Genomic DNA, 13,815 nt, shown 5'->3' with positions numbered 1-13,815 from the left:
ATAATACAAATAAGCAGACGTGATCGGATAGTCACTTCTTGCTCTTGGTAAGACTACTAAATGTCATGTTTTTTAATTATAAAGAGGTCTTACTGCAAGCTGACTTACTGATTCAATTTGTGTGTCTCTGAATGTATGTTACCATATGCCTCACTCCAAACCTCATCACTTAATTGTATTTGAAAAGTCTGTGAATGCATTAAACTTCTACTTGTACATTTATAAAACCAGCTATCTGAATTATTTTTTGTTATAGCCTAATGATTGTACTGAAGGCTGTTATGTTCATTTGTGATGTATGAGTATAATCAGGATTTAAATTAAAGCAATAAGCCCCAAGAAGCCGTGGTTTACAGTGAATTTATAACAGCTAAAGGGCGCTGTTAGGCACGACGCGAAGCCCCCGTTATAAATTCACTGTAAACCACGGCTTCACGGGCTTATTGCTTTTATAAAACGGTTATTCCATATACGTAGTAAGGTTTCACAAAATAAAACAGAGCAAATAAAGTGTAATGATATTAATAAAAACAGTATTCTTCCACCAAACAATGCAGTTCCTCAGAATCAGTTGTGGTTCCAACAAAGTGGTTGCCAAGCAACAGACAAACGTAAACAAAGGTGTATGTTTGTAGAGTAATTTACAACAGCTTCGAACGTGGCTCAGCCAATCAGAATCAAGGACCGGAACTCTCCGTTTTGTACTGTTTGTTTTAACTTCTTTGAGCAACAGCTGAATTGCTAACCGACTCATTTTTAATCATCACTAAAGATGCATAGTGATGTACGATACGCTTTCATAAGGATTTTTTTTTACTATCATGCCTAGTCCCTAATAACTTTCTTGCAACAATAGTTATCGTTGTAATCAGTACAACCAATGATAAATTATTTGAAACTATTTAAAACCCTAACCCTGAAAAACGAACAAATACATTGTCAATTTAATTTTCAGACATAACACAAAAGAGATGCATTAATGACAATGCTTTCAATGACCGTGAGGGATAAAATGTCCAACATTTAGTATCATTTAGTCGCCCTCTGTAGGAAAAGTAATGCATTACAGAGGAAATATTCCCTCTTGTATTCGGCTTTGTTTTGCTAAATTAAAACCAATGAAACATTATGTTTTAAACAATCTATACACAATGCAGTTACTTTAGATAAGCAAAGACAAAGCTGTAACGGGTGTCTTAGAACGATTTGCCTAATTTGCAGTGTTCCTCTGGCTCTAGCCATTGGTAGGCCTATTTGGAGAGCACGATTCCAAGATATCAACTGGAAAGAGACCTTTAAAATCTCCAGACGTTTTTGTATTACCAATAAAATCAGAGAAGTATTTAAGATTGTTCATCGTATTTATCCTGTAAAACAGGTGGCCTAATTGCAAAGTTTTGTAAAGACATTGACTTGAAGTGTATTTTCTGTAAAGAGGAAAATAAGAGTATTGTCCATTTATTTTATGATTATATTTATACAAAACTATTTTGGTGTGATTTGGCTTTTTGGTTAAAAGATTGAATTACAACTCAAAGAAAAGGATGTTTTATTTATTTATTTGTTTATTGCATGAGTATAGCCTGTTGACTTCGCAATATGGTATGTTGTGGATTTACTCATTATATGGAAAATTCTTTATCCACAAATGTAAATGTGAAAAAAAAAAACTTACTAATTACTAATTTTAATACAGAAATAGGTCACTAAAGAAACAAGAAATAACACAGCGAAAAAAAAACTGTAAATTATTTTAAAGCCTTAAATCTATTATTTGAATACTATTATAGCCTACTGGGCATGTGATTTTCTTTGCTTTCCCTATAGTTTTATTTATTTATTTTATTGTTTTTGCTTATTATTGTATTTGTTTTTGTGTAATGTATATATGTTATTTCCCTTGCATGTTGTTCTAAAGATTGCAACAACAAAAATAAGCGTAACGGCGAATGCTAACGCTGCGACTTTGATGCATTTTTGTTTGTTTGTTTTGAATGTATGTCAAAGGAGGAGAGGCTTCACTACGCTAAATAAACAGCTTTTGTGAGGAAATAGTTTATCGTTTAATGAATCGACAACCTGTTCGCTGATCTTAAACATGTTTTAGGCTTGTTACTATCTAGGTTGTTTTAGGCTACACTAAACAATACTTTCGTTGGGAACTATATGTAGCCTAGCCTAGATTTTACCTTGATAAAATTTTATTTTTTTAGGAGGGAATGTCACGACAGATAGAACTCATTTACGGCATTACCAGCAAATGTGTCGCATCACTAGCCTATTTAATAAAATAGGCCTAGGCCCTATATGTAATATGATGTGACATGACATGTGGCCAAGTATGGTGACCCATACTAGGAATTAGTGCTCTGCATTTATCCCATCCTTAGTGCACATACACAGCAGTGAACACACACACACACCGTGAACACACACCCGGAGCAGTGGGCAGCCATTTTTTTGCTGCGGCACCCGGGGAGCAGTTGGGGGTTCGGTGCCTTGCTCAAGGGCACCTCAGTCGTGGTATTGAAGGTGGGAGAGAGCGCTGTACATTCACTCCCCCCACCTACAATCCCTGCCAGTACGAGACTCGAACCCACAACCTTTGGGTTATGAGTCCGACTCTCTAACCATTAGGCCACGACTTCCCCAATATATGCAACAATATTTTGAAATGCTCATTATTTAAAGTATTGTATTATATTGCATGTTGTTTAATGAAAATAAAATATGTTCTTTTTTTATGGCTTTTGAGTTTCAATAAATAGACTTGAAATGTGACTTCTTGTGACTGCTGCGTATATGATGATAGGCTATGAGGCGTTTTTTAATTAATAAAGGTAAAATATATGTGAATTAAGTGACCAGCAATTCACACTTTTTTTTTTTTTTTACTATGCAACGTAAAACCTTTTTTATTGAATGCTTGAAAAACAATAACAACAATTGTCATCATTGTCAAATCATAATAATACAACAACAACAATAACAATCCAGGGTCTTTCAGTCTAGAGGAAGTGCCAAGTCCTTCAGCAAAGCCATTGTTCTTATTGCTTAGAGTAGAGTAGAGAACTCAATAGATTCAAAATGCACTTTCATTTCAAGTTTGAATCTCAAAAAAAAAAAAAAAGAGAGAGATTTGCATTTAGAAGATTTACATTTATGAATATGATATTTGGCTAACAGGAAAATAAGGTTTATGAAGGTATACGTTTTCTTTTCGCATTCATGAAAACCAAAAATTACATTTCTATAAGTAAATTCAAAATTAGGATTTACATAACATTTGATCAAATCAATGTCACACCAAAATGTTGTTATGTAAGAGCAGTTCCAAAATAAATGTAAAGAGATTTCAGTGTTCTCTAAACAGAAAGAACAGTTGGTTTTAATACCGTTCTAAGTCTTTTAAGAGAGCACTTAACTGGGTAAAATCTTTGAATCAACTTAAATGTATTTTCTCTCATTTTGTTAGTTATCAGGTGTTTGTGAGGTAATAATGACCAAACTTTCTTCCAGGAAATATCACTTAAGAGATTACATAAGGCACAGTTTTACATAGATCCACTGAGTGACAAGAGATTGGAAAAGAGAGACCTCTAAAAAGCATAAGAACTCCATGCAAACTCTTTTGGACTAACAGGAATTACATGCTTAACCAAGAACTCAGATTGAACCATTTTGATTGAAAAGTTGAGTCACAAAAATAATACAATTTTAAAAGCAATTTTAAAAGAAAGGAGATTTGTGTTTATACAGTAGATTCTTTTTTTTTTCATAATGCTTTATTTGAACATTCCGTTTACACTATGGTACAACCAAATCTGATGTTATGGTACAAAAATAACATCAATAGAGAGAAAGACAGAAAACAAACAATCAGTACCATAGTTCAAAATAGAAACATAATAAATAATAAAAGAAAAAAGAGGGCATTAAAATAACACAAATTAACATTAAATAGAGTAGAAAATGTGTAGGCTGTGCAAATTGTACATGTTCTGAGTGTTTTCTTGTTAAGTGAAACTGAAATTGTAAGTAGGCGAAATAATTTTTTATCTCTTGTAAAAATACTGCAAAAACAGGTTTACAATTCGAAAACTTACATTTGTGAATACAGAATCTAAGAACAGAATTAGGTTTATTACAAAACAGGCATTGGGATCCGCTACAAAAAAAAAAAAATGTAAATTTGGCATTAATTGAAAAATCTTATAAGATTTGAGATAAACAAACTAACATCTTTCCAGAGCTGAGAAGTATAACTGCATGACCAAAACAAATGAAGAAGAGTCTCAGTGTCATTCTGACAAAAGGCACATTTTGTGTCAAAATCAGATTTTTCATCAGAAAATTTTTGACAGGGTAAATGTTATGGAGTAATTTAAAAGATTGGGAACTGTTCCTAATGATAGAGTATTTAGCGCTTAGAAAATTAACAGCTCAATCATAAAAATATTTTCAATTTTAAATGTCATGAGGGATTAATAATAGAATGTATTTAACACAATTATCACCTTCAATTTAATTTTCTCATTATTATACCAAATCTGTGTTTCTTAATGTCCTCTCACTACATCTAAAACAGTGTGTCCACAGAGAAGGGTTCAATCATTCATATGCAATGAAATGGATAAAAATGTTTTTTTAATGATGAAAAAAGAGCTTGTTTTATCAAAAGCAACACTTAATATATTATTAAGCTCTCCTATCAAAGCAAGGTTGTTTTTTTAATGACACATGCATGTTTCAGCACATTTTGTTAAAAAAGAGAAAAGTTGGGAGGTTGTATCAAAGCATAGCTCAGTAGCTTAGTACATATAAGATACATCAATGCAGTTTCATTTGTCTGAGTACAAGGTTTTATTTTTTCAATTTTGCACCGTTTTGTCCCACTTCTCAAGAATGACTAAGCTATCATGTGATGACGCCGTCTGCGTACTGCTTTAAAAACGAACTGAACAAGTTTATACCTGAAAAATAATACTCAGAAACTTTAATATTCAATTTGCAGAAAACAGGAGCTATTTGTGCTTGCGTTGGTTACACGCGCCTGCGCTGCTGAACAGTACCCGGATGATATAGTTTGTGTGTGACGTAAACAAGATGGCAGCGGTGCTTATCTCAATAATTCACACGCACCGATCGCAGAAATGAAAACGAGTCATTTATATTCCACGCAGTTTATTTTCAACACGGATTATATTCATATCTGGCTATTCTTCTGATTTTCCCGATTTTTATTGTGGTCGGAAGGACCACACTTTGAAGACAATTTAATATAAACATGGTAAAGTGTTCAACTGCTTACATTAAAAGCCTTCTCGTTAAACCTTCAGATGAAGCTGGAATTCTTTGGTTGATGTTTACAAACTTTTGTTTCTAAACATTTTATATTGATAACGTGTAACATATTTGTGAAGTAAATGAGCAGTTGACTAGAAGGACTGTACAGACTTAACCTTAGCAGCATTTTTTATTCTTGCCTGTGATTCTCATACAGAACACAGTCCGTGTTTTGAACATTTGAAAAGATCTGGATGCTGAGTTGTTATGCTTTATTTGTTATTTTTTTTTAGTCTGCCAAAGTGGACACCGTGGAGAGAAGTGAGTCAAGTACAAAAAGCAGACGTAGTTCTCACAGCAGAGGTGAGTTTCTCTAGAGCAGTGCTCCTCAGTTCTATTGCTCGCGAGACCCCCACTTCTGCACATTTTGTGTGTATCTCTTATCACTAAAGACTTGTGTTCTATTCGACCGTAAGTGAAAGTGAAGTGTAGCCAAGTATGGTGTCCCACACTCGGAATTTGTGCTCTGCATTTCACCCATCCAAATGAGTAGTGAACAAACACACACACACACACACACCGTGAACACATTTTTGCTGCAGCCTCCGGGGAGCAGTTGGGGGATCGGTGCCTTGCTAAAGGGTCTCACCTCAGTTGTGGTATTGAAGTGAAGTGATGTGAAGTGACGTGACATGTGGCCAAGTATGGTGACCCATACTCAGAATTAGTGCTCTGCATTTATCCCATCCAAAGTGCGCACACACACAGCAGTGAACACACACACACCGTGAACACACACCCGGAGCAGTGGGCAGCCATTTTTGCGGCGGCGCCCGGGGAGCAGTTGGGGGTTCGGTGCCTTGCTCAAGGGCACCTCAGTCGTGGTATTGAAGGTGGGAGAGAGGGCTGTACATTCACTCCCCCCACCTACAGTCCCTGCCGGTACGAGATTCGAACCTGTAACCTTTGGGTTACGAATCCGACTCTCTAACCATTAGGCCACAACTTCCCCCTTGAAGGTGGAAGAGAGAGCTGTACATTCACTCACCCCACCTACAATCCGAGACTCGAACCCTCGACTTTTGGGTTACAAGGCCGATTGTCTAAGGCCACGACTGCCCCCAAAGTGCCCTGCGAAGTGGACATCACAGGATATTCCATCATGATTCCAGTTTGAAGGGAGCGTATATATGTTCCATTCAAAGGGCATTGAAGTGTGTGAGACGGAAAACAGTTCATGCGTGAAGCTCTCTTCTAACGAGCTGATGATCTGAATCAAGTGTGTTAAATAAGAGAGACATGCTAAATATGCAGAGCAGCAGGGATGGAGTTGGGAACCTCTGCTCTAGACAACTGATCTGTGTTAGGAAAGGAAATGTGGAGAACAGAATCACTAACTCTGAAACATGCAGAAATGATTTTGCTTACAAATACAGTGTATATATTGACAGGAAGAGAAAACGAAAACCGGAAACGAGCAAGAAGCCGAAGCAGATCATCCTCATCATCTTCCTCCTCCTCCTCATCATCCTCTTCTTCACGGACTTCATCCAGCAGTTCATCATCACGTAGTAACTCCAGCTCTGATAGCTCCGGTAAGTTAGATAAAAAAAAACAGCCTTTAATAAAAGTCCGGCTTCACTCCCAAGGGTCCGAAAGGAGAATTTTAGTAGGTGTAAAACTTCATTACTTCACACACTTCATTAACAGGAAAGAAGAAATTGAGATGAATTGATTATGATGATGCAGCAGATCTAAATAAGAGATGTGTTTTGTGCTTCCACTGCTAGATTCTTGCAAAAAACAAAGAAAGTCTTCAAAGAAAGGGAAAGAGAGACCTGGAAAAAAGGTACCTGGGTTTTTTTTTTTCTTTTCATTTCAGTTGACGCTGTAAATTTGTGTACTTTTGTCCAGAGTTGTCAAGTATAAAGGGATGATTCACACAAAAAGAAAAATCCTGTCGTTTATTCACCCTCATTGTTACAAACCTGTATATTGTTATTTTTTTCTGTGGAACACAAAAGCAAGCATTTTAAAAATTGTATATATATATATATATATGAACATCGAACAGCTTCTAAAATATATATATATATTTTAGAAGCTGTTCGATGTTCATTGATTAAATGTTGGTTTGGAATAAATTGTCACTTATCTGTTTTGACTATTATTATTATTATTATAGAAAGGAAAGAAAGAGAAGACACGTAAGCGGAAGAAGGAAAGGGGACACAAAGGGCAAGATGACAGCTCTGGACCTGTTCAAATTTCAAAGGTACTTTTTTCAACTCAACCTCATAGTGGGCATCACATTTTAGCAATGTGCTATAGTCTCTTTGCTTTGGTTTATTTTGATTTTGATTAAAGGTTTCTGTGATTATTGCAAAGTTTAGTGATATAACAGAATTTCTGTCACCCCCAGTATCTTAAGGAAAAGAAGAAATCAGGCAAATACAGTATGATTTCAGGGAAAAAGATTAAAATGAAAGTGAAAAAATCAAAGAAGGACAAGCAGGTGAGTTTTTCATTGTGCAGATAACACATAAATACACTAAAGAAAAACAACAAGTTATACGTTTGATTTTAAAATTAATGCGTGGAATGGATATTTTCCTCTGCTGATTTTATCTTTGTATGATGGCTGGTGAAAATAGTGTTAGAATGTAAACCAGATTAACTATAGTCAGGTTAACAGTTTTGCACAGATCTTTAACCAATTTATTTTTTTTTTTTTAAACAGAGGGACAAAAACCGAGCCGAACTGCTGGAGTTCTTAAACTCCACTTTCTGATTCAGTCCAGACCTGGAACTGCAGAAACAGACAAACTTTTTTTTTTTTCCTTCATTTTTTTAATTTCATTTTTTTTTTTCATCGCCTGACCACCACTCAGGGAAAGACCATTTTCAACTATTAATGTTGTTGCCTGATGTTATACATTGACAATTCCTTACCATAAACTCCATGTGGATGGTTGTTGTCCTCTTTATTTTTATTTTTTATTTTTTATCCAGACTGTGTCCTGAAATACTTATATTTTATGTCTAATTAACTCTACCTTCTGAGAACTGTAGCATGGATGTAACATTGTTACGTTACTGAAATTGTAAAAAATAATTATTCTTGTATTCTCATTTTTAAATTCAAACCTCAAGTACATAACAGAATCAGTCCAGATTTCTTAGGAATTTTTCAGAAAGATTTAAATCATTTATGAACAGTTTGTGCTGGTTCACCAGGGAGAAGGTTGTATATATATATAAAAAAAAACCTGTTCAAATTTGAAACAACACTGTAGTCGTGTAGTTCCAGTGCTGTTTCTTGTTATCCCATGATAATCTGTGTATTTACTTTGTTGAGCCAAATGCAGAGGCACCACTAGCAGGTAGTTAAAATCTCATGATCTGCCTTTGTGAGTCACGTGCATTTGACTGCTGATAACAATACTGTTAAATAAATTTCCAGTTTGTGTCCCTTTATTTATTTTTTTTTACACCAAATACATAAACATTTGTTAGAAACTGGTTGGCATGGTTTCTAACAGTTAACAAAATCATTTAGATAGTTGGGAAAGTGTTTTAAGGTATGCTTGTTTCGCACAGGGTTTGTTACTGCATGAATAATATTAATCTGCAGCCTAGCCTTACACAATTTCTTCTGTCAACAGGTGTTGGCTATATTATAATATTCATCAGTACCTCTGCAAAATAGCATAAAGTTTTGCAATATCTTCTCCCTATATTCATGTATTGAGGATAAATTCTTGAAAATATCTGAGAAAGTTTTGATACCATATAGCTGAGGCATTTGTATTAAAATATAGGATGCCATGTCACTGTCTCAGAATCCCAAACGCTAGAAGCAAATGTGCATACATCTTTATTTTTCAGCACAATTCATAACTGTTTGATTTCAGTCCCAAGGTGCTGCCGAAAGGGTTGATCCGCACGCGAGACTTGAAGCTCATCAGCGACAGGCTTATGGAGCATCTGTTGTTCCACTGGTGGGTCAGACGCTGAGCCTCCTGCTCCTCATGAACACGCTCAAGTGTTTCCAAAAGCACAGAGCGGAAGAGTCCAGAAACCTCCTGCAGCTCAGGCTCATTCTCCATCAGCACCTGCCGAAACCTATGAAGACAAGTGAGAGTGTGGAGAGTTTTGAATAACACTTTTGTAAAAGAAGCATCATATGTCATAGAAAAAGTTTAATTCATTATTTGTACTATATGTACACCTGAAGGACATCACTGGACCCTTGCTGGATCCTCTTCAGTTTGCCTACTCAGGCAATCCATCTCATGAACACTTGACAATAAAACATGGAATACACAACACTATTTATCCATTTATTTATTTAAACACACATATTTATATTTCAATTTTGCGTATAACATACCTGTACATACAAAATTGTCTATTTTGTATATTGTGTTTTTCTATTTTGTGCGTTGTCTATTTTGTATATTTGTATATTAATATTTTTATTATATGTGTCTTGTCTGTCACTGTCGTTCTGTTGCACTGTGGAGCTTCTGTGACAAAAACAAATTCCTTGTATGTGTAAACATACCTGGCAATAAAGCTCATTCTGATTCTGATTCTGATATATGTATTACTAACTTTCAGGAAACAAAACTTCCTGTCTATCCAAAAAAGGCATTTATTGTAACTAAGCTGAAACAACGTTTCATTCTAAAAATGTATAAAGTCATATTTGGAGATATAAAGTCAGAGCTGGAAGACATTGCGAGATATAAAGTCACAATTACAAGAAGCAAATTCACAACTGTGAAATTTAAATTCACATTGAGACATAAAGTCACAGATATAAAGTCACAAATGGAAGATATAAAGGAACATTTTGAGATATAAAGCCAGAATGTCTGTATAATTATCTAATTATAAATTAGAAAGATAAAGTCACAAATGTGTTGCAATTACAAGAAACAAAGTCACAATTGTGAGATTTAAAGTCACATTGAGAGAGATAAAGACACAGTTGGAAAATATAAAGGCACTTTGTGAGATATATGGTTGAGTTACAAAGAAACAAAGTTACCTTTGTGAGATTTAAAGCTGCAGTCCGCCTCTTTGTCGCCATCTCTGTTTGAAAACCTGGAATTTCAGCTGTGTGCAGAATTATCTAGCTTGCCTGGGTTGTGAGTGAAGTGAAGTGACATGTGGCCAAGTATGGTGACCCATACTCGGAATTAGTGCTCTGCATTTATCCCATCCAAAGTGCACACACACAGCAGTGAACACACACCATGCACACACACCCGGCCTAGGATGACTTGAGGGTGAGTAATTTATGGGCTAATTTTCATTTTTGGGTGAACTAACCCTTTAAAAAGTGGAAAATTGTCATGTGTAGGCTAAGTGGACCTCAAGGAAAAATTAATGATTACTAATAACACCAGCATTCAACAGTCATTTTCAGACAGCTTTTTTGGTTGTGTGTCTGTTTTAATCACCCATTTAAAAAGATTTTACACAACACAAAAACATCCGCCTCTCTTTCCCAGGTGAACTGTGGCCTGTGGTCCCTATGAGAGCAGAACATAAGCACTTGACTCATCAGAGTAAAAGCAACCTCTCAGGACCTATGCGCTCTTGCTCCACAGACTAAGATGTTCTTAGGAAGTCTTAAAATAGGTTTCCAAACTAGGTTCTTATATTTCCAGTTAAATCAACGAATTAGTGTTTTCTTAATCTTCCTTCTCCTTCTTTGTTTAATCAATACAATCCTCTCAAAACTCTCACTTTTTCACCTAGTACTCATGGGAATGACTAGATCATGCTACTTCTCTTCTTTCAAAAAAAGATTCTCTCTGACAAGGGTGTACGAATTTCACTTGAAAATTCGGCTGCAATATAACAAAGAGTGAAAAATTGAAGGGGGTCTGAATACTTTCCGTACCCACTGTATATATATATCCATCCATCCATCTGGTTTTAGGGTCTGGTTTTAGTTTTAGTTTTAGTTTTAGTTAACTAAATTAATCCTGTGAAAAACAGACAGAAATGACTTATATTTTGAACTGTTCCTCGTGCAAACACACTGTATTTGATTGGAAGACTTGGAATATAGCACACAAGATATGCAGCTTTCATAATACTTTTGTTTTTAAATGCTTGACAGCCCACGATTGCTTTGAATTGTTATTTAATGGGCAAAAATCTGGGTGAATTTTTAAACTTTTTTGTTTGTGGTCCACAGGATAAAAAATAACAGCATATAGTTTATAATGACATGAATATAAGTAAATAATGAGTAAGTAATGAAAGTTCACCCAAAAATGAAAAGTATGTAATCATTTACTCACTCTCGTGTCATTACAAACATGTATGACTTTCTGTCTTTTGAAGAAAACAAATATATTTTAAAGGGTATTGGTTACCAAACCATTACCACTGAATGCCATTGTATCGTAAAAAAAATAAAAAAATAAAAATAAAAATCTCTGAGACATTTCTCAAATTATCTTCTTTTACAGAAGAAAGAAAATCATGCAGATTTGCAACATGAGGGTAAGTATATGATGACAGAAATGTAATTTTTGGGTCAACTATCCCATTAAGTCATGGTTATAATGAGTGGGGCTGAACAAAAAAAGTTGCTATGCAGTTGCAACCTGATCAAAAATTAACAGCATCAGTTGGGGCTCATCTGAATCTGTCAGGTGCGCATCCCGTGAGGCTTACAATTATCACTTCAGCAGGTTAGAGCTGCTTAGTTCACCTAGAGAAAAAAACATGGCTGTCTTTGTGCGTTTCCTAGTACAGACATCACAAAGACAGCTTAGTAAACTAATTACCCAGATCGCCCTCCCTTGAACCCGTGATAACGAACATCCTCATGTCGAAAACAAAACGTGCCGTGTGCAGCATCCAACGCACTCCTTTAACCTTTTATTACCTTGTCTTACCTTTGTATTACCGATCCGCAGTATGATGCTGGTACTTTGCTACACAGGTCCTCAAGGCCGAGTCTCTCTCCTTGACTGATGTCAAATGAGCTGCGTGGGGTGCTCACGAGCCAGCTGTAGTCCACGCCGCTCTTCAGCCGCCGATATTCATTGTCTCGCTCCCGCTGCAGCCTCTCGGCCTCCTTCATCTGCCAGCTCAGCTCCAGCATCAGTGTGTCCGTAACCACTTCAGTTGGCTCACGTCGTGGGCTCCGATAGTACGGCTCGTTCCAGCTAAACCACGACATGCTCGTCGCTTTCACCGGCCCTCTGCTGCTCACCTTAAATTTGGTGCAGTAAAAGCCGTCACGGTTACACAAAACAAAGAGCAATTTAAACAAATGTTGGGTGTACAATAGATTTAATGCCTTTTCTTTTTCATTTAACCTCGAAATTTGGCATAAAGTGCTTGTGAGTGTAAAAATGTACTGTGATTTACCAGGGTTAAAGGTGAGGTCTGCTTTCACCTTTCAGCAGTTTTGGGTCCTATAGACTTCCATAGTATTTCAGTACTATGGATCCAATGGAACCCGAAATGGTTTGGTTACCAACAAATGCCATAGAAGAACCATTTTTGGTGAACAGTTCCTAAAAGAACATTTTAATAATCTAAAGAACATTTTGTGCAATGGAAAAGTTTCAGGGATGTTAAAGGTTCTTCGTGGAAACATAGATGCCAATAAAGAACCTTTATTTTTAAGTGTGCTCTTCAAAATATCTTCTACTGTGTTTCACAGAAGAAATAAAGTCCTACAGGTTTGGAACGACATAAAGGTGAGTAAATGACAAAAGAATTTTCTTTTATTTTTTGGGTGCAACTATCCCTTTAAGGTTATTCTCATTTGCAACATCATATCATTGTTGGGGCTGAATGTTACCAAGCCTAAACCTCAGAGCACAGATGCTCTCTTTAAAGTAACACTCCACTATATTTGAAAATAGGCTCATTTTCCAACTCCCCTAGAGTTAAACAGTTGAGTTTTACCGTTTTCTTCTATATTTTTCCTATTTAAAACTTGACTCTTCTGTAGTTACATCGTGTACTAAGACGAACGGAAAATTAAAAGTTGTGATTTTCTAGGCCAATATAGATAGGAACTGTACTCTCATTCCAGCGTAATAATCAAGCAACTTTGCAGCTCTGCGTAATATCATTGTGCCTGCTGCACCCATGGTACGCCGACGCCGGAATGAGAGTCGAAAACGGTAAAACTCAACTGTTTAACTCTAGGGGAGTTGGAAAATGAGCCTATTTTCAAATATAGTGGAGTGTTCCTTTAATATCTGACAGACATCACTGAGCACTCTGCACATTTCCAACACAGAATCTGTTCTGATGTGAATTTGTGAAGGACGCTGACTCAGATTTTACCAGACATCAGGTGGTGAGCAAACACAGTACATAACTGTTTATTGTACAAAAGTAAACATGCGTTCACAATCTAACTTATTTTTACAATCTAACATATGCAAAATTGTTATGATGAATATTTTCCTACATATAATATAATATAATATAATATAATATAATATAATATAATATAATATAACATAATATAATATA

At 35.8% G+C, this 13,815-nt stretch overlaps 2 protein-coding genes across 2 annotated transcripts in view; one reads left to right on the top strand and one right to left on the bottom strand.

Annotated features, from left to right (window-relative positions):
- Positions 1–5,035: 5,035 nt before the first annotated feature.
- On the top strand, positions 5,036–9,095 carry LOC107695980 (pinin-like). The gene is made up of 7 exons (XM_016496105.1): positions 5,036–5,290; positions 5,580–5,649; positions 6,738–6,881; positions 7,077–7,135; positions 7,472–7,561; positions 7,709–7,801; positions 8,027–9,095. Exons 1-7 carry the CDS (start codon positions 5,288–5,290, stop codon positions 8,075–8,077), a joined length of 510 nt encoding a protein of 169 aa, XP_016351591.1. The 5' UTR covers positions 5,036–5,287; the 3' UTR covers positions 8,078–9,095.
- Positions 9,096–9,170: 75 nt separating this feature from the next.
- Positions 9,171–13,815, bottom strand: part of LOC107695969 (protein RD3-like) — a 6,019-nt gene continuing 1,374 nt past the window's right edge. The window contains exons 2-3 of the mRNA XM_016496094.1: positions 12,213–12,532; positions 9,171–9,411 (exon numbers count right to left, since the gene is read on the bottom strand). Of these exons, the coding sequence (XP_016351580.1) occupies positions 9,171–9,411; positions 12,213–12,499 (528 nt within the window). The 5' untranslated portion in view covers positions 12,500–12,532. The remainder of the gene's footprint in view (positions 9,412–12,212; positions 12,533–13,815) is intronic.

Source organism: Sinocyclocheilus anshuiensis, unplaced genomic scaffold, assembly GCF_001515605.1.
Source record: "Sinocyclocheilus anshuiensis isolate Anshui unplaced genomic scaffold, SAMN03320099.WGS_v1.1 scaffold742, whole genome shotgun sequence".
Lineage (NCBI taxonomy): Eukaryota > Metazoa > Chordata > Actinopteri > Cypriniformes > Cyprinidae > Sinocyclocheilus > Sinocyclocheilus anshuiensis.
Note: the sequence above shows the minus strand (reverse complement) of the source record. Positions and strands in the feature narration are given on the sequence as shown.

Excerpts from the sequence above, each read along its gene's own strand:
- LOC107695980 (XM_016496105.1), top strand. Across the intron at positions 6,882-7,076 it reads CTCCAGCTCTGATAGCTCCG|ATTCTTGCAAAAAACAAAGA; the intron begins GTAAGTTAGATA and ends TTCCACTGCTAG. Across the intron at positions 7,802-8,026 it reads AATCAAAGAAGGACAAGCAG|AGGGACAAAAACCGAGCCGA; the intron begins GTGAGTTTTTCA and ends TTTTTTAAACAG.